Raw genomic sequence first — 21,291 nt, 5'->3', positions numbered from 1 at the left:
CGCATACTATAGATTTATGTGTATATACACACACATGGAGTACATTGTATAACAATGAAAAGCATTTTAGGAAAAGTCATGGGGAATCATGTTGAAAAGAGAAAGTCATGAGTGTAAAGCTAAAAATAAATAAATGCATAAATAAATAAAGTCACTGTCCCAGCTATTTTTTTGAACTCCCAAATGACAATCTCTCTAGTCGCAGAAAGAAAAAAAAACATTTAAAATCACAAGCAAAAATATTACTGCAAATTAAGACAATGTCAGATAAGGCACATAAACCCCCTAATCCTCCATTAAAAGAAAAGCTGGCCTGTCCCCATCCCCTCATGGGAAAAAAAAGGAGTAAGTAGGTCGAGTTATATGGCCTGAAGGGCAGCAATCCTTGGCTCTGGCTGGACCAAGTTGGAGAAGATAATTTTAAAGTCAAGGACCCTCTGCTGAGAATACACTTCTGTTAGTCCTAAAAATCTAGAGGTGGTCAGCAACAGTGTCCCAGATGTTCTCAACTGGTAAGGTAAAGCATGAGGAAACAGGCTGCTCCAAAATGCCAGGGCAAAACAACTTCCCTGTTGGATAAACAATATAGAAGAAATTCCATAGATAAATTTATTTATATCTCTGGGCTTTTCTACACTGTGGGACAATGTGAACTACGGGGGTGAAATTCCTAGAGCACACTAATGTGTTGCGCATTAATTGGCCTGTGTAGACCCTGCTGGTAGGCACTAAAGGTTCCCTAGTGCGCTTTAACGCAGTGCTCATTAAAGTGCACCAGGGAACCTTTAGTGTGTATCAGCAGGATCTACACAGACCAATTAATGCACAAAGTTAATGCACTTCAGAAATCACACCCCTGAAGTGCAAATTGCCCCACCATGTAGACAGGTCCTCTGCATCAAGAGATGTAGCCACATACATATATTGTGTGTGGACATATCCAGAGTGAAGGAGGGAGTATCCTATAGAAGTACAGTACACAAACAACACACTCTTGCACAGAGATTTTTTAAAAATATTTAAACAAATCATATTCACAGCACACCACAAGCGCAGCCCCACGGGCAAATTTACAAGACTGGAAAATGAGAACTGCAGTTTTGTCAAAAATATCAAAAAAACGGATGCAGTCACCAAGCCAAAATCATCCCCTAACTGAGGCTGAAACAGTAATTACTTCCTGGATTCTCACTGCAGATCATTAGGAGCATATTAGATATAATACACCCCCACATGTTTAAAAAAGGCAATAGGAACTTCCCCTCCAGAATATTAAAAATAACAAAGTTTTTTTTTTAAATTTATTAACAAACACTAATCTCAGATCATTAGCCAACTTGGCAACGGACCAGAGAAAATTTATAGCCGACGTGTTGCAACATCAGCTTTCATCCAGAAATGCTAATTTCAGTAAAATGAATAGTGTGTGGGCTTTTCATACTGCTTTGCATTTGGCTCTTCACAACCCTGTTTAAAGCCTGGGAACCGGCCATATAGTTAAACTGCACAGATGTTCAACAATCTGTACTTGTGTTAATTACCCTAATGTGAGCAGAAACTCAACAGATCCCTGCTAATGAAGGAGAAAGTTTTCCAGTGTGACTACCGTATGTTTCATTGTCACTGTATTACTAAGCTTCCCCCCCCCCCCCCACAACACCCCCTCTATTCTCTCCAGCTCCTTTGCATTCACATTGCCCGCCTACCTCGGTGTGCATGAATTAGACCAACTAATGACTGCGTTCTCGCATCATGGCAGACACCATTAGGCTGATCGGAGGTGCGGCGGCTGAATTTTAACAGGCAATTTTAAACAAGGTAAGGGAAACAGATTTATCAGGCTCCTGAGTCTCTCATCCCCACCCATCTGCCATACCTCTGCCCTCATCACTGCTGAAAAAGCACCAGTATGATGCAAATATGCTTCCCACACTGTAAAACATAAGCATATAAAGTGATGAAAATCAATATTGCTTGGTGGTATTACTGAAGATGGAAGCCTGACATCCAGTTATATCTGGGAGGATAGACTAACAAGCCAGCTTTGTAGTGAGGGTGAAGTATATTCTTGTGGGTGTGTGCAATTCTGTGCTGGCAGTCAGCACTGTAGCTATAATATGCCTTGGGAGATCTCATCTGCTAAGCCTGCTGCTCCCATATTAAGAGGCTTGAGTCACTGAATTTCATAATGGTTGGGAATTACAAGAGCGGTAGCGTGTGCACATGGGTATGGGAAGGGAAGATGGGGCTTCTAAAGAATTTTACACACACACACACACACACACACACACACACACACACAATCAGCTTTACTAGTAGCAATGAAACAATGCTGCATCCCCACTTAACCCAGCATTAAAACACTCGACCTCTAAAGGACTGTTTCTCCCACTGAGGATCTCACTTTCTCTTCCTGCTTCTTTTCCCCAGCTCCCAGTTGCAATCATCACCTTCTATGATTTCTTCTAAAGCAATCAGCTCAGCAAGCAGAAGGCATGGGAGGCTATATAAGGGGAACTTGCTTTCACCCTGAAAGCACCGGTCACCTCTAGGCTGAGTTAGATTATCTCACAGGTGCTGCGCCACTTGACCATTAAGCCAGGTTTAATGTTAAACTGCATTACAGGTGTGAAGAGACTGACTTACTTTGCTGGACCTGGCCATGCCAGCAGGTAATCCACCTCCCTAGAGACAGCAGCTTGGTTAACAGAATAATTCTTCCATTGACCTAGCGCTGTCTACACCAGGGGTTAGGTCGACGTAACTATGTCTCTGAGCTGTATGGATTTTTCACACCCTCGCGAGACGTAACTATGCCAATGTAAGTTCCCAGTGTAGACCAGCCCTTAGTTCCTACCTTGTACTCTTCATGCTAGGAAAGCTTCTTGTGTTTTTCACAGAGCCAAGAATTTGTAAACTCACAGTCAACAAGCATTTCCCTTTGGAGATGCAGCTGCTCCTTTGGATAACTCAGCTACCTTGCCACGTACTTCACATGCTCACTTTCAACAACAGCGCTCCTGGTTTTGGGTAAGTGTACTTTCAATTCTCCGCTTGCAGAAGCTCGAATTCACTTTCAAAAACGACATTAGTCGTGAAGTGTGCAGAGGGGGAGAAAGAAGCACCACATGAAAAGGTGGGGAAAAGGTAGGGGGAGGGAGCTGGCATAACCCAGAAAAGAGTTGAAAATTATTTAGAGAGCACTTGGGCTCTTTTCTGCCTACCTCTTCATCATTAGCACTGGAAGCAACACAGCTGTCTAATGGCAACTTCAGGCGCCCATGGGCCAGCGAAGCGACATTTTCCACACTTAAATAACACTGAGCTGATTTAATTACTGCACTTAATAGTAACAAAAGATGTCTCAATTTAATCTTCAAACGGCCCTCCAAGATCAAAACACAGCTGGCTGGATAACAAGATGGCCTAGGCCAGCAAACAAGGAGGGCCAATTTGTTCAAGAGCCACATCCACTCCTTAGCATAAAAGGCCAAGGAACACTTGTGCTGCTGAACAAATCAAAGAAAGCTCCACTCCTTCCCCCTCCTCTCCCCTCCCTCCTTCCCACTTTTGTTATATAGAAAAAGGCAGCTGACTCATTGGTGAAGAAATGCAACATGATAAAAGAACAAATGATGTTTGTGAGAGAAAAAAAGAATTAAGAACCAAATTTTTAAGAGGTTTGTTTTTATAATCCTCAGAGATTATTAAGAAAGAGTGAATCAGATTAAAATTGCACAGGGACAAAGGAAAGTCTCTACCTCTATTATTTTCCTTTCTGTGCTGGACAGAAGGAGACAGCTCATTAATGAAAGCCCTCAGGATATGGCTCTTGTAAGGAACTCCCAAGTGTGTGTGTGCGCGTGCGTGTGTGGGGGGGGGGGGGGAGGTTGTTGGGGTTTTTTTTTTTTTTTGCATGTCTGTTTGGGGTTTAAAGAAGAGAGAGAACTTTGGATAAAAACCATTTACCTCTCTGAAATTTTCCAATAATCCCTAATAGGGGGTGGCCTTTATTAAGAGGGAAGTGTTTTTGTGAAATGCTTTTCTTTTCATTAGTTTTTAAGCCAAGTTCTCCTGCTGATCTATTAACCCTGTGACACAGTGGTTAGGTCTCTCTCTACTCCCTCTTCAGGAACATTAAGACTCTGTGCAGTTTCCATCAGGTTGTGTCTACACTACGGACCTTACAGCGGCACAGTTGTACAGAGCATCTCCCGCTGACATAGCGCAGTCCCCACTGGTGCTTTGGTCAGCGAAACTTTTGTCCATCGGGGTGTGTTTTTTCACACCTCTGACCGACAAAATTTTACCAACGAAAGTGCTAGTGTACACGTAGCCTTAGAGTTTAGCACAGAAGCATTCTGAAAGGTTAACTATGAAAACTAACTTGCCAGCCATTGCGACATTCCTGCAAGCATCTGAACAACAACAACAAAAGCCCAAACACACTTTTATTTACTCATGATGTAGTTTTTCCAAAAGACCCATCTAACAACTGCAGGTAACTAGACACATCTGGCCCAGTTTTTTTATCTCACTTACGCTCGTATAAACTGACAGTAATTCTAGTGCAGTCAACTCCACTGACGTCAATCTGTTGACTTCTGTGGAGTTCCTCTGGATTTACACCATTACAAGGGAGATTACAGTCTGGTCCATTTGTAGGTTCTTCTCTGAATGGAGAGTTGTGACTGCGTGACTTTACACTCCCACTCTTTCCCAGGCTTTGTCTACATTAGGCTTTCTTCCTTAAAATTTCCCACTGTTGCAGCAACGGTGGGACCTCTTGTGTAAGACAATGCTGGCCACCAGCGTTTTAGCCACTGTGTCATCTAGAACTGTTCTGAGCAGGGTTAGATGAGATGATGGTTAAAATGCTGGCAGACACCTGGCTCTTTATGTAAATTAGTACTGCCACCACAGCTAATTCTGATGGAGTTGTGCAAATTATGGACCAAATCCTATTGTTCATGGAAGTACCTGCAACTCCCAGTGACTTTGATGGGAGCTGCATGTGTTGCATCCAAGGGAAGAAATGGGACTTTTAAAACCCAGTGGATATCCACCACGTTGGTATGAGTGAGCATTACACAGTTTTTAATTTATACTACAACCTTGTTTCAGAATTGTGTTCAGACCTTGCTAGGGGATGCATGATTCCGTTTAGAGTGGCTGAGCCATCTGACTTTGCTTGCAGAGCAGAAATGTGGGTGCTCCAATACAGTTTTCAAATTGATTTAATTTAATATGCTTAAGCCATATGTGCAACCATTTCCCCAATCAGCATGAGCTCTGTGCTAGCGTGGAGATGCCTTTGAGAGGTCCTGCTGCTGAAGTTCAAACAAGCTAACATTTACAAATTTGTTTTGTTTTTAAAATGATAGAGATGGGTGGATCATGGGCAACTTCTTTAATTATAATTTACAAGTGCAATCAACTAGAAAATAACTCCCCTGCTTGCTAGCAAACATATTCAAAGACTGAAAACCAGCTCTGCTCAGTGGACACTGGCACTCAAAGAAACTTTGGTTCAGTTTTAAACACCAAAGCATCAAGGGGTGAAATCCTGTCCCCATTGCAGTCAGCAGCAAAACTCCCATTAACTTCAATGGGGCCAGAATGTTTGAGCCTGTTTAGACAATTCATTAACTACTATTTCAAAGACACACCTTTTCGTGGGATTCCCAAAGGCCTTTTGAATTTTGACTTAAATGCTTGGATTATTTTTACAATTCCAGTTATGGGTTCTTTGTTCGGAGGGAGTTAAGCAACACAAAGCACACAGAAAGAGAACAATGGATGGTATTACCATACATGATTTGCATAAAAAAAAATCCTCTCTCTTTTCACAAAGTTATAGATCCAATTTCAGTCTTTATTATTACTTTGCCATTTAAGAAAGTGGCTCTTCATTTTAATAAAGGAAATGGAGCTTCATATTTCATCAAGTGCTAAAATACTCCCAGTAATACAGGAGGCAAAAAAACCAAACCAAACCAAACAAAAAACAGGGAAAGGCTGTTTTGTTAGATCCTCTTGCTGCCCCAAGTTCAAAGGGAGAGGAAAAAAATCGTATTTTCCACACTTAGAAAACCCTATTCATTTTTGGGATTGATCCAATTGATGCTAGGCTGGATAGCACAAGTGCACCTAATCACATCTAGTCAGAACATGGGAGGACTGTTTAGCTCCTTACGAGAACCCAAGAGAATGCCCCATCAAAGCCATATTATGTTTCACTCCCCACCAAACTCACGAAACTCCTGGGCCAAATTCAGAGCAACACTTAACTTAGATGCCAAGTAAGTGCGTGTAAGTCAGTCTGAGTCTAAGCTGCCTTAGACCCCTGATCTTGCGCCACTGAGATCAATAAGACTTTTGCCATTGACTTCAACAGGAGCAGGCTTTTAAATTACATGCTGAATAGCCTGAACACAGCGTAAGACGTGTGCATGTGTGTGTACCTACCCTTTTCCACATCCAGCTACTAGTAGCCTTTTCTGCTACCTTCCTCTTTTCTGACCCCGTACTGTATAAGTTATACTGATTTAAGACTTCCTTGGACTCTGTAATTTACACCACTGTAGGCATCAGCTCTGAAATTGGCCCTCTGTATCCACTGACAAAATACAGCATCTACCTCGAACTCTTTCCCTATGAGTCACTCCATCTCTTGTTATAATCTTTGTGTTTACCTTCGCATATGACTAACTCTACTCTCTTCCCCTCCTTACTGCATCACCATAACGAGTTCTGCAGCAACAGCCATATTGGCAACTTTATTGCCCTTTACTGTGCAGTTGGCTTTGTTAAGCATTTTGGCTCCCTGGTCTACTTCTCTCTTTAAAGGATTTTGTGGTGTATCTAAAAGGATTGCCCTATAAAATTAACTGTATCATATTTGATGTTGAGGGGGACAAGTTAAATCCAATCCCTGAATCAAAACTAAATAAACAAAAGATTCAGAGAGTGTTGTAAAGTTTACCTTTGAAAAAATTATTATTAAAGGCCTGCATTGCCACAAGAGTTCACTGTTACAGTGAAGTTACTGTATTCACTTCAAAATGGAAATTCTAATTAGTTTTGTTGGCTGGAACTTCTGATATATGGCAGTTTAAACAGCATTACTGAAATTGCATTTCTTGTCTAAGCTGACCAACAGCTCTATTACTTGACAGACTTTTCTATTAGGCCCTGTCTACACACCTGCTGGAGCCAAATTAACAAGATCCATGTTTACACATGGTTCTTGCTGGCATGGAGTGAACACGGTTTTGTAAAATGGTTTATAACACCACTCCATCCCTGTGCATTCTGGCCAGGGAAACCAAGTTAGTTGCAACCTGAGACCACACATCATGTTTAAACATGGATCAAATGCTAGCATAGGGCAGGGATTTACAACAACATGCACTGAGTGGTAGATCTTTTTGTTTAGAATTCTTGTGTATGGCATCCATGCTGCAAAACCTGATATTGCACTAAGCAGATCCTCGCAAAACCAGGCAGCTCTGCTGTGGAGGCCATGGGGAGAGCTAAGAAAAGTCTTATGAGGCTCTCAGACCTATACTGCGCAGTGGAAGACACATTCACCTGTTTCTGAATTCTCAATTCAATGCTGGCAAATGCAAAGTTTCCAGTGGCAAATGCTCAATCTTTTAAACCAGAAAAATTATAGTCCCCCTGACAATGCTGTTTCTTAATAGCAGTCTCTGAAAATCATGCCCTTTTAAGGCATCTCAAGCTGGGTACCCAAGAGCAAGTCACTTTTGAAAGACCTGGCCGAGGATCCTGTTATAACAGGACATGATTATGAAGGGTGCCTTTTGTGTTATTTTCTATGCTTGGAAAAGACACTCAATCAAGGCTCACTAGGTGCTCTCTCCTACATTTCAAAACATCCACCTGAACTGTACATGCAGCTTGTTTGTGTCTTTGCCTTTCCAAGTTCTTGGGGGCAGGGACTAAGTTATGTTTTTAACACTAATACCTGGCCCTGGCTATATTATAGGACTTGGTCACCTATAGATCTCAAACAATTTTGAATACAAAGATAAGTTGTGTTATCCCCATTTTACAGATGGGAAGACTGAGGCACAGAGAGCTGAAGTGACTTGCCCTACATCACATGGCAGGCCGGTGGCACAGCTAACAGAACCCAGGTCTCTTGACTCTCAGGTCCTCTGGATAATGCTGCTTGTGTATTTTTACAGATGCACGAAGCTGTGTAGTAGATCTCTGGTTAGTGTTAAGCTAGACAATGTGCTAATTCTGAGATTTTTTAAAATACATTACATTCTGAATCTTGCTAAAAGTAAAAATAATAGTAAATGGAGCTTGTAGCCACATAGGAGAGAGATTTATACTGAAATACCAGAATCTTGAAAATCGGCAGGACATTTCCAGACAAATTTCAAACCAGACCAAAAAGAAAAAGAAAAAGGAAAAAAAAGAATTCAATACAAAAAAAAGCAAAAGAGCTTCTTAAACTGCCATTTAAATCTCTCAATTCTCTTGCATGCTATTTCTAGGAAAGGGTTTTAACTGTGATGAAGGGAGTTGTGAGATACAGAAGCACGATATGCTATGTTTTCATGATTCTTTTCATGTAGCAGAGAGTAAAATCCTTGCCCTTCTCTCTCTCCTTGGGCCATTCATCTTTCCCAGGTAATGTAAAGCCATTCTCGCACCGGGTGGCCCTACTCTCCCAGGATCTTAATGTTTAATTGTCACAAATCAATTCCAGCCTCGATCCTCACACTGCTATTCCTCCCCTCCCCCCGTCCCTCCTTCTTTAAACTGATCGTAGCCTGGGATCCTTTCATGTTGCTCAATTCATCTTCGGACACACTGCCAAGATAACAAAGAGGTGGCAACACACACTGCTTGTTGCAACCACTATGATGAGTCGACACCTTGCCAGAAGGCTGGTCTAAAAATTGTAATTGTGTATGTGTGCGTTCATGCCTCCTATTTTATTTTATATTTTTGTTCAGCTGGAATTAATCAAGAATGATAAACACTGTTTGTCTCCCGGAAGCAGCAACGGGGGAGATGAAATATGCCTCTTAAGCTTATCAGCTTCAGTGCCACTGACGAGAAAGCTAGCTTCTAAGCCCTGGGATAATGGGCGTCCTTTCAGGAAGGTATCAGAGGTCTCAGGAGGGGAGACAACACAATGGTGTGACCTTCAGCTAATAAAGCCAACCCTAGAGTCCAAAGAAGCTTGGGGAATATTGACAAAAGTTCATATTTACAACAGCCTGGATTCCTTCTAGACACCATTACCAATTTAGACAGCCAGAGCCAACACACACACACACACAAAGCCCATCTCTTTTCCTCTCTCCCTTTCTCCCCCATGCTAGCTGCAAAAATGAGTTGGAGCATGGCAATTCTTCGCTAACAAGGCACTGAAACCACAATCCTCCCTCTCCCCCATCAACATCTTTTATAATGGAGTTATTTTTTTGACACAAAATAGAATAAAAATTTGCTTTCCACCTCGCTACATGGTATTGTCCTCTACATAAGAGGGGGAAAGAGGGCCCCTGTAATGGATTCTCAGTGCACCATCGTATCAGCATGTCTGCTGATATGTTTATAATGATCTAAAGAAAAGACAGCCAACTTATTTTAAAACAAGAACAATTTTTTTTAAAATGGGCTCTAGCAATAAATGCAATCACCGTTAGAATTAAGAAGCCAAAGCTCTTGGGGGCCGGGACTGACTTTTTGTTCTGTATTTGAACAGTGCCTAGCACAGTCGGGTCCAGATTCATGACTGGGTCTCCTTAGTGCTACTGCAATTCAAATAACTAATATTAATAATAATACAGACCTTGTCCACGCTGAAGATGGAACTGTGCTAGCCTGGCTGTTTCTGGCATCTCTCTAAAATTTCACAACAGCACGAGGGATTTCGATTCTGTCCCACCACCGTGAAAAACATGTTACCCTAACTGTTCTATACATACTCTCTACTCCCCTAACAATCAGGTAGCCTGCCAAAGTTTTATCTTTGATCTCATAATTATCATAGAAGCTGTGACCAAGTCCATTCACCTGCAAATCCAGAACCTTATTCCCTTGATAAAGGATCTACCAGACATTAAAACCAATATAAAATTAATCTTAGCCATTTTTTAATTTCAGCATATCACCAGTAAAAGAGAGAGAAAATAAAAGCCACTTAAACTTCTTTCCAAATATTTTTCTACCACAAAGGTGACTCTATATCTCTGGTGGTCTCACTAACAGCTTCAATATGTAATAGGAGACATCACTACACAAGTGTCTGGAAGATGGAAGAAGAAAACTCATGACAGCTCCACAGAGCTAATAAAATGGCTCATTTATATTTCTTTCCTTCCCAGATGAGATCTATTTAATTAACATCTACACAAATAACACTTCTTCTCTGTTTACTATGGACTGGACAGCTCACAAATAGTCTTCCAAATCCCTCTAGTCATTGCATAGTAACCCCTGTATAGTCTCCTTAGCCATTCAATATACACTTGTTCTCAAGAGAGTTCAGGAGATAGAGCTGGGCTGTATTAAAAGTGGCCCAATTATACATTTATGCTGTGTTTATTGTTGTCCCACAAACAAGGTGACTGGTTGTATGAAGACTCTAATAGAAGATGGCATACGTGGGCGCTAGAGAGCTCAGGGGATCGATAATTGGAAAAAAAACTTCCGTTTAAGGTCACTGTTTCAAATCTGGCCTGGTTCTATACTGGCGTAGCATAAATCTAGTTCCCAGCAGATAGTTATCCATATCCCCAGTGTAGAAGTGCTGGCAATGCAGTAGTTGCACTGGCACCTGAAACAATAACCAGATTAGCTGCCCTCCATCCTCACTCTCAACATTTGCTCCAGAATTATTTGTACTAGTGACAAACAGAGGCGAGGTGACAAAATCCACGATAATACTAATTTAGGAGGAGCCGCACATACCAGTGAGGATGGAGAAGTAATACCAAGAAAGCTAGCAAGTCAAACATCAGCAGAAAAATAAAATCATATTCATCTTGGTAAAATGCAAGTTTAAATAGCTGGGAAAAAATAATCCAAAGCCATGATATTCAATGCGAAGAAGAAACTTGGAAGAGTGAGATGTATTAGGTTGTGGAATAGTCTCCAGTGTGAAGCAGGGAGTATTTCCTTGGGACGATTAGAACTGGACTGGAGAAGGCACTAGATGATATGTTATAGCAGACAACCCTGCATTAGTAGGGGGATAAACTGAATGGCCTTTGAGGTCTTTTAAATTAATAACTTCTATGACTGAAAGGAGATGTTGCAGCAGCTGGTATAAAGGATTCAGACCCCACTCCACACACTTGTCAATGTCATCTCATTATACATTGCTCCAAATATAAGGTCTTTCTTCATTTTATACCGCTCCTATTACTGAGGCACTAACTACGCCATATTCCTCCCTCTCCCCAGGTTTTAGAACCAAATTGTTTATTTTATTTATTTTTAGGGCTTGCTGTCATGAGTGGGACAATGGTGGAAAGGATGAAATGCTGCCAGAGCAAGTGCTATCACCACTGTGAAGACAATGTAGACCTGGCCTTTGGATATCACAAGGATACCGTTCTGCCAGTGCTCTGCAAGCAGTGTATATAGACCTACATCTTTGTTAGGATACGGACAGCCAGCATGTGCACATGGTTTATTTCAGCACTAAACGAGAGTCCCATGCTACCCAGGAAATACACCTCCCAAATAGCGTGGCACAATTACAAAATGCAGCAATATCTATGTCATCTTTGAGACAAGAAAGAAAATAGTTTAGGATTCAGGGATTGTTAAGAATAATGGATTTAATATCGGCCAAGACCAAGCTTGGAATCCAGAGGCAACTGTTTCCCTCAGAGTTTCTCCTGATTGACTGCTAGGCATTTTACTAAAGATTTCTCTTGTGCAACTGCCTGACTAAAATACAGCACACCCTTACCATAAAGCCCTTTGTTACAACATCTTTGCTATAAAGCTGTAAAACCTTGGCTCCCAAGTACATTAAATCCTTATAAACCTGCCTTCATTTTAACCGTGCAATATTTCAACACACAAAGCGTTTCTTCTGAAAGATAGCACTTTAATGAGGAGAGGGGTAAAATATATAAACCAAACCCCATTATAGCCTAATTTCTGGGAGATAAGCAAGCTGTTATAAAACGAAGCCATGGCAATCGCATTTCATAGGTCTTGACGGTTTAACTCTCTTAAAGAGCCCTGGCCACATTGAGGATGAGGTTTTTTTTTTTTAAATGTATTGGGCCACAACCAGAATTTCGGCTCTGCTGTCAGCTACGTATTATGTGTTCTGTATACGGTCACAAATTGTGATGTCAAACGCTACTGCAGCTTAACAAAATGACCTGTCCACTGGAAGTTAGGAGGCTGATTACAAGTTATTATAGACACACATACCCTTAAGCCTTGTCCACATGCGGCTTTAACTATGCTGGTACAGTTAAAGTGGCAACCCCCTCCCTAGTATATACACAATTATATCAGTATAAAAGGTCAGTGAAGTAAAATAAACTTTGTCAGGTATAAAGTGCCCTTATACCAGTATAACTGTGTCTATGCTAGGGCTTTTACTGGCATAACTATATTGGTTAAAACTAACCCCCTCAAATCACACACTTTGTTGACAATACTTATACCAGTAACATTTTTAAAGTTTTAGGCCTTAGACTGTGAGCTTCTCCAGCCAGAGACTGTCTCTTCTAGAATGTCTGGATCGTGCCTAGCACATGGATTCTCAATGTGAGGCTCATAAACAGGTGTTAAGGAATATGACCATCCTGCCCTTTTCTTATTGCTAAGTGGAAGGAGATGGAGGAGGGAGTGCCAATGTGAGAAAGGTTGAACATACTGCGAGTGCTACCACAGACCAATACATAATAATAAATATCTAGGCATTTTAATATTAGACAGCTGTGCTAATTATATACACACCTCTCCATCTTGATAACCAACAAGAATGGTGAAAAGACAGAAAAAAAGTCTACGACCTTTTAAAAATGAGTTTCTTGCATATTAGGATGGTTATAAAAATGTTTACTGAATGTGGAAGGCTTTTTTTTTTTAATAGGAAAATTCAATTATTTTCCATAAAACATCAAAAAGAAAAAAACGAGTGAGCAAGCAAACATAATAGGACAAAATCTTCTTTCAGAGAATGAGCTATTTGCCTACCACAAAGAACACCCTGAACTAGAATGGTTTAGAGGACTCCAACCTTTTTGCAGTCTTAATTTAATCAAGAAACCATCATTGATTATAATTCTTCTAGCCCAGCCTGCTGGCTCTCACAGCTGAAAAGAAAGCTTAGCGATGATTAGGTATTTACTACAATCGATAAAGAAAATAGTGAAAGATTAGTGTAAAGGTAACTGGAGAGGAGAATGGCTTAAAAAAAAAAAAACACAGCCAGGAAAGGCACTTCATTCCGTCTTTGATTTGCAAAGTCCATTTATCATCAGAAAATGGGAACGTTAGTTGAGGCACAGTCAGAAAATTAAATCAAACAAACAATGAAACCCATGAGGTTCTTTTGTTCCTGGATGTTCTGTTTTGGACAGTAATGTAGGAGGATCAGAATTTCAGCAAAGGATAGTCTTGGTTGCTATCACATGATCTGGGTCAACAGCAGGGTGAAACCCTGCCACTGTTACTATAACTAGGTTAAGATAATTATTTCCCCTTATCTCCTTGCTATAGCTCATAATAAATGAAATTCTGGACTGAAGGGAACATATTTTTCCTGACTGATCATTAATACAGGTTTCAGTACTAAATACACAGCTCTCTCTACAGTAACAAACAAGTTTTTGCAATTGCAGTTTTTAGAGAAGACCTCCTAGGGGGACATAAGACCCCCAATACTCTGTTGAGCTACAGAATTAGAAGCAATAACCTGGCTTTGAATCCAGTCCCCATATACTTTCCCATCTTCAAATTTTACTGACAAGATTATCTCTTCAAAGCCTACAGTGAAGGAACAAGAGATTTTTTCCCCCTTAAGTCACACAAGACTTATCCAGCTCATAATGACATTGCCACAGGAAAAGACTGTGGGCTAGACAAGTTTGAATCAGTCTGTCAGTGAAACTGACAAAAAAAATCACAGAAAGCCTAGTGTTAAAGTACACTAGCATGTGTCTTCTATTAACTCAACGTTTCTGTTTACTTTCATAAATTCTTCCCCTTAACCATACAATTAAATTGGTAAAAACTATTATTGGGTGCAGACACCACTTCATTTTACAGCGTTCCATTTTCGTTTGTTAATGATGGAGAAATTGGGGTTTTGGAAGGCTGACCTGGGGCACGTGACAAGCCTGTAACAAGGCCCTGAGCTAACAAGTTATCCTTTAGCTGCCATGGAACTGTCAACAGAGCACTGGCTTGGAGACAGACAGAAAGAAAGAGCAAAAGACAGAGAAAAAGACCAATTCAGCTGAGAGAAACCAAGCTAAATCAGTCCCAAGTGCCCATGTTGGAGAGACTTGATCTCATACCTTGCTTGTTATCAAGCCACTCCTGATACGAGGCAGCTCCAGTTCCGTTGAAGTCTACAGACAAAACAAAAAGTTTCATTCATATCAAACACAAATAGTAGAAACCTTGTTTAAATGGCAACCTTCCTGGAGCAGTATCTGTGCATGGCCCTAGTGGTTTAAATAGGCAGTGCTGTTTCGCATCAACCCAGGGTGGCGAGTTTCTTTGTCCTTAGGAGTAAGTGCATGGCACTGTTCCTCCAACTCTGCCCATCTGGTTCCATGCTGGTGAGGGGCTAGGGGATGGAAATACTGAAGCAGAGAAGAGGGGTAGGGAAATGCCATACTGGGTAGGTTCCCCAACCAAAGGAACGCTGGCATACAAAATTTGTACAGAGTGTCCCTTTAAGGCCCACAAACATAATAAATCAGTGGTTCTCAAACAGTGGTCTGGAGAACACTTGCTTGTAGTTCGAGGAAAGCTGGTTGGTCCCAGGGTGCTGGCTCTCCTTTTGGTTTCTAGCCACTGTGTCACATTAAAGAAACTAAAAATACATTACCATATTTTCCTAACATTACTTTTCCCCATAAGCAATTGATGTAGTTGCCAAAGACGTTATTTGATCATCAGTGGGAGGGGAGATGGTCCATGAGACACTTACTCTATTAAGAGCTGCCTCACACAATGAAAAAAAATGGTGGAATCTCTGTTATTAACTGTAGTAACAACCAATCTTTAAAATAATCATTGTTAGCAAGGTTCTAAAGGCGCTCCCATATCAGCATGCAAAGTGACAGAACCCCCGTATACATGGGGATTTTGACTATATTTAATAACATGGTTTAAACTCTTTTATAGCAGAACCAGGTTCCAACATGGCTTGGACATAGTGTGAACAGATTCAAGTAGGGTTAAAAAACCCAAACTAAACAATGTTCCTATATGTTTTTCCACCTGGACATAAAATTGTTTGGCATTCAGGCCAGCAATCTAAACCATATTATAATGCAATTCAGCCACAATATAGTTTGGATAGTCCTTAAAGCAAGGTTGTAAAACCCACCCAAAAAACCTGTGTAAATCAAGGCTTTTTTGAGGCCTGTATGCACTGGACACCTAGTTAACTAAATACAGGTAGTAACAAGGTTGAGTCCAGACATGGTGCACAGCAGGATTCCAGCAGGATTGCTCATGAGCAGGACTATAACATGATTATCAGGCTGTAGCTGGGATTTAACTCAGCTCTGCTGTGCAAATGGGGCCATCTAAGCATGTCAATTGTCTCAACCTGGTTACACTTAATGTGGCTCTAGCTGCATTGGTGACAGGACCTCCACTAGAATAGTTTTAACTGTAGTTATTAAATGATTGCATACATAGGATTTGACGTTAACACCCCATTTATCCCTACTATTTCAGTCTAGTTGTCAGTAGATACACAAGACAGCAGTGGGCAAATCTGTTTACGAAGACAACCTTCACCGTGCAGAAGGAACAGGAGGGCTGCTCTCCTAGACAATGATTCCCAAACATCAATTACATTTCTGTCCCTACAAAATTTGAACAGCTCCTTAAAAACATAACGCTCTGCTATTCCTTGTGTGTACTGCAAATGCAATTCCACAAAAGCTGGCCTTGTATCTTTGCTTAGCAAACAGCTGGCAATGGCTCCTGGCGCACACACAGAGATTCAGACTGGATTTATAAGGTTTCACATTCAGCAATACTATTTAATGAACAAAAAGGAAAAATTTAAAGTTGCCCCAATGTTTATGTTGTGTAAATCTGAGATAATAGATCTTCTCCCTAATCCTAATGAGGTCTTCCCATTAAAATCTTTATTAGCTTCTAGCTCAGCATATTGCCAAAAGGCTCGTCACAGTTTCCCTATCGCTCAGTACCAAGATCTGCTTTAACTTTTACAAATAGCTCTGAGATATTTCCCAGCTTATCAGCATTGCCAAGCAGGCTGTCTTATCATTACTATTGCAGATAAAATAAATGAGCTCGGGATGATATGAATAATGGCATTTTCTGTAGGCTGGTTTCCCATTACATTTTCAACAGATTGTAGATTTAAACTTGAGCACACAAAAAAAGGAGAGGGAGAGGATTTATTTTAAAATTTACCTTTGTTGCCTTAGTGTCTAGCATGTATTTTTAAGCTCACATGAAAAGACCAGGCAATTAATTTTGAAAGGGACTAGAAAAGCCTCAATTCTCCTTCTCTGAAAATCCCCAAATGCACAATTACTTCTGGGACGTTTCTTCAGCTGCATTTGGTGGATAGTGGCAAGGACAACGCTGCACACTGCCTAATGAAGCCATCTTCATTAGTATCTTCCTTTCTCTAGCTGCTACGGGTATCAATCGGACTGGGAATTGAAATCACGAAAAGCAACAGGATTGTATCTGAATAAAAAGACTGGGAGACAGAGGTCTCCAAAGCCTTCTTGTGTCTGATTAGACGGTGCACATGTGGCATATTAATAGTACAGGGAGAGTTTAACACATCAAAAACTAGGGCAACGAAGAGACCAGAAAGCTGAAAGACCAATACATCTCTCAGTTTTCATGCCAACAAGCAGGGAGGTCATATTCTGATAACCACTTTTCGTCTGGAAATCACTACAGGGTTAAATGCTTTCCCGTTCCCCAAATTTCTAGCCCTGTCACAGCATCAAGGTTATCTATTATTGGCAGTGACAGGTGAAAATTAATCTCCTAATTATTTCTTGCTGCATAATCTGCACTGAAGAAGTAACATAAAGGGATTACAGTGCACCATCTATGGAAGGCTTTTCTAGGGAACCAATCGTATAGTGGGATAGGAGGCAGGTGTTAAAGAGGTATTTGTGAAGGATTTCCAACTATTCCGCAGACAAACTACATTACAGCTTTATTACCTAGAGCTTTGGAGTGAGGATCCACTTGTAGGTGACTTAATGGCACAGTCTTTATTCTGTTGTTGATTACTTAAGGAAGAATAATGATTTGTACATAACGTGTCTTCTGGGCAGGAGGGCGTTGTGTATCAAGTGCTAGAAAACTATAACTAGTCACTGCAGGAGTGTAGTCCAAGTAGAGATTTAATTTTCCCCACAGAAGCACTATGAAATTACCAGCCTTTGGCTGCAAATAACCATCCTTTTCTCCCACACCACTTAATACAAGATAAAAATTCTTGTAGCTACTTGGAACTACAATCTAAGTCAATGATGAGATGAGGCTGGTAAAGGTTTGCCAGCCACATTTTCAATAACGCATAAATGATCCTTTGTAACACGCTTTACACAAAAACACAAACTAAACTGTGTGCTTTTAAACGTAAACATTTTTAAAAAAATCTTCACTTTACAAGCTAGACAGGAACATCTTTGACTTCAATGTAAAAATCTCAGTTGTCTTGAAACGATGGAGTTACAGTAAACTCCATCACTTCAACGCACTTTGCGTGTGCACAAAAGCAGGTTTTATTTTTAAAAGACCAAATGTTGTATTAAGCTTTAGCCTTTTCAAAGCAGCCTTAAAATCAGAACAGGGTGGTTTTTTTAGCTTACTTTCTTTCTATTGCAATTTATGCCCTAATAAAAATACTCATATTTAAATAAGGAAACAAACAAACAGCACATTTTTACAACCATCGAGAAACACTATAAATGTAATCTTTTGACTTCTCCACGTTGGTGACACATGACTGTGGTTCTGATTACCATTCCTAAGCATTGTTGTCTTGTCAAGTTCCTTCTCCAGCTGATAACACTAAGATTTCGAACCTCTCTGATGGTGGTGGTGTACTTCTTGACCTTTGCTACAGGCTTCAGACACTGCAGTAAGTCCTTCGTGTAACCTCTCAATGTTGAAGCCTGGCACTAATTTGCATCTTTTCAGAAAAACCAAATCCTGTCCCAGCTTTGAAAAGAATGTATTGATACAACAAGCATAACCGCACTAATTTAAGTTTGAATCACCTAACTTAGGACATGATAGGTAGATCTGAACAGATTGTTGGCACTTTAAAGAAACACAAAATAAAACTATCATAGTATAGTAAAGTTATCAGCTCCTTGAAACTGGGAGCCATGCCTGAATGAAATATTGTACTGTACTTTAATAACCACAAGGTGGCATACAAAATATGAAAAACATTATCAATAAAGTGTTGTAAGAAGGGTCGGGACTTGAAATAAGGCAACTGCGACTTTATTTCTAGTAAAAATTGTTTAACTACACAAATCACATAATGACCAAAATCACCACTAGGGGTCACTGCCTTCACTGCTTAGAATTAGCAAGGTAACATTGGTGGTTGTTTTTGAAATAAAAATAACACTTTAATGTGTTTTTATCTGCAGGAAAAATACCTGATACTTTTTTTTAAAAAAACAAGCTATTTAAAAACCTATTGGAATTGCCAGTATGAGTAGAGATGTTAAATTAGCACTCAAATGAAAGGACTTCCCCATTAGCTATAGAGTTCTTCTGATTCTTCATTCTGTTGATCTGCAGATTTAAAAAACTTTAAATCCACATGTAATAGCATATATAACATTGTGATAGTCTAGATTTTCAGGTTCCAAGAGTTAAAAGCTCTATTTACAATCTGAATATAAACATCTTGAACTGGTGAGAATGGAGAACGGTAGAAATGAATAATTTCCCTATTAAAACAATTGGCAGTGAAACTTTAAAAATATTTAATTATTTTAACAATTATTTTATTCCATGGGTGAAATTCAAGTCTTTGGAGGTCCTGACTACTAGGACTCTGAAAGCACACATCCAGCTAACTAGGCATATTAAATCAAACAAGATTATGCATACATATTTTTGATTTAAAGATGTATTAAAATTGTGTCCCTATATGGGTAAAACCATTTGAGTTTACATTACTAGGGTTAGAGATTATCTTTTCATTCAGATCAATCTAACACACATAAACAGAAATAACTTAATGAGGGCTGTGATAGAAGTAGAACCTTTTAATGTTTAATCTTTGGCATTAAATATGTCACACAAAATTAATGACTGCCGTTTCATATTTTTTGAAAGTTTTAATTTTTTAGTAAGTTACCAAACCTCTGTAAATGTAATTACTAAAAAGAGAGATACCCCCCAAAAAATCAAAGTAATAGGCCAATTTTACTATCTCTGCCAATTTTTTACAGTATTGTGTCCTGTTTACAGAAGTCTGAAGTGTAAATTATTATGCACAGGCATTTCAGGAATATGCTCCATAGCAACTTCATTATGTGATGTACAAATTCTCCCAAGGGATACTATGTAATGGCAATTTCTCCTTCCTCTCCCTAAGGATTATATTTCTCATTACATCTCCTGGTAATTGATCAGCCTAGGAAACAATTTCTGGTAAATCCATACGTTTCCCTACCTGGTTCACTGTTTCCATCCCATACTCAGCATCACAAAAGATCGCAAGAAACAATAAAATATTCTTCTATTTGTGATACCAAAGTGTTTTCCCTAATTTACCAGTAATATCTGTTGACCAATGCTATTTGGTGATAGAGAACACATTCTGGTAAATAGCATGTCAGACTGACTTCAAGTCATTTTGTAATTTCACACAGTCATTGAAGTTAACCAGGATGTGTATTCTATTCTGATTATACAAATAATTTAACTTTGAAAGAATCTTCTGTGATTACTTAAAATCTGTGTGAGAGAGTGTGACCAATTTCTGCCTCATATCCAGATTGGAGTCTGGTTATATGGGGTCATTCAATGCGAGGATGCTGAAAAGCAAGCCTATTTAAGGTATAAAATGAAGTATACACCTATGCTTTCACAATGTATTATACAGCAAAGGTTAGCTCACTAAGGAATTAATTCCTTCAAGTGTAATTTTTGTCAACATATACTCCACTAAATCTCCTGCAGTTCTTTTGGTTAGGAAATAATCTAATATTTCCATTCTTTACCAAAGTTCAGTACTTCACCTCATATTCAACCTATGTACAAATTCAAGGTCAGCAAATACCAATTCATATTAAATACCTATAGGTTAGCAACAGACTTCTAAAGTATACACTGACACCTTTCCTACATTAGGGTACTGGACTTATTTGTCTTGCTGCTATTATGTTGGGCAAACATGTACTACCAGTTCTAATGGATTGTCTCTCTTTATGAAACGCCAGCTGATAGAATAACATGGGAATATATTTTGCTCATTTCATACACTGCTGTTCATTTACAAAAATAGACTCAGCGTCCCTTGCAAAAATAAGTCTTACAATTTCACTCAATGTAATCCACCTTTAAAATAACATTTTTCAGATATAATGGGGTAGCTGTTTTAGAGAACTGATGTTAATGAAGGACATTCTTCAAAAGAACATGAAAAAGTATATCATTTATAAGAAGTTAATGCTGTGTGTTGAAATCAAGCTTCCCTTCCTTGCAAGTCTGCATGTGGGGAAAATCGGATTTATACATATACATAAACCACTGAAGTGAACTCTGATCAGGGATGACCAGAGATTTAACTCCTTAGGAATAAGAACAGGAAGGTTCTGTTTCCATGTAATACCTTAACAGTCTTTTCCAGTTGAGCTAGACTTACTTTCAGGGGTGGATAATGAAGCAAATAAATCCAGCAGGTATTGTGGAGGGTAGACCAGCTGAAGAGTCTTGTGTTAGACAATCTCCAGGACCCAAAGCAATCATTAAGAACAGTAAGTAACTTAGATATCTAGACATATTTGTTCTACACGATGAAGTCAAAAGGATCTCTGATACTAT

General features: G+C 39.7%; 1 protein-coding gene across 9 annotated transcripts in view; it reads right to left on the bottom strand.

Moving 5' to 3' along the window:
* FBRSL1 (fibrosin like 1) overlaps positions 1-21,291 on the bottom strand; it is a 714,791-nt gene that overhangs the window by 106,376 nt on the left and 587,124 nt on the right. For 6 of the 9 annotated variants that reach the window (XM_024218289.2, XM_024218285.2, XM_024218290.2 and 3 more), the window contains exon 6: positions 14,547-14,600. The exons of the other annotated variants lie outside the window; for them this stretch is intronic. In XM_024218289.2, the coding sequence (XP_024074057.2) occupies positions 14,547-14,600 (54 nt within the window). The remainder of the gene's footprint in view (positions 1-14,546; positions 14,601-21,291) is intronic. 9 annotated transcript variants of the gene reach the window in all.

Source organism: Terrapene carolina, unplaced genomic scaffold (genome assembly GCF_002925995.2).
Source record: "Terrapene carolina triunguis isolate 2854851 unplaced genomic scaffold, T_m_triunguis-2.0 Scaffold234, whole genome shotgun sequence".
Classification (NCBI taxonomy): Eukaryota; Metazoa; Chordata; order Testudines; family Emydidae; genus Terrapene; species Terrapene triunguis.
This window is presented reverse-complemented; position numbering and strand designations above follow the sequence as displayed.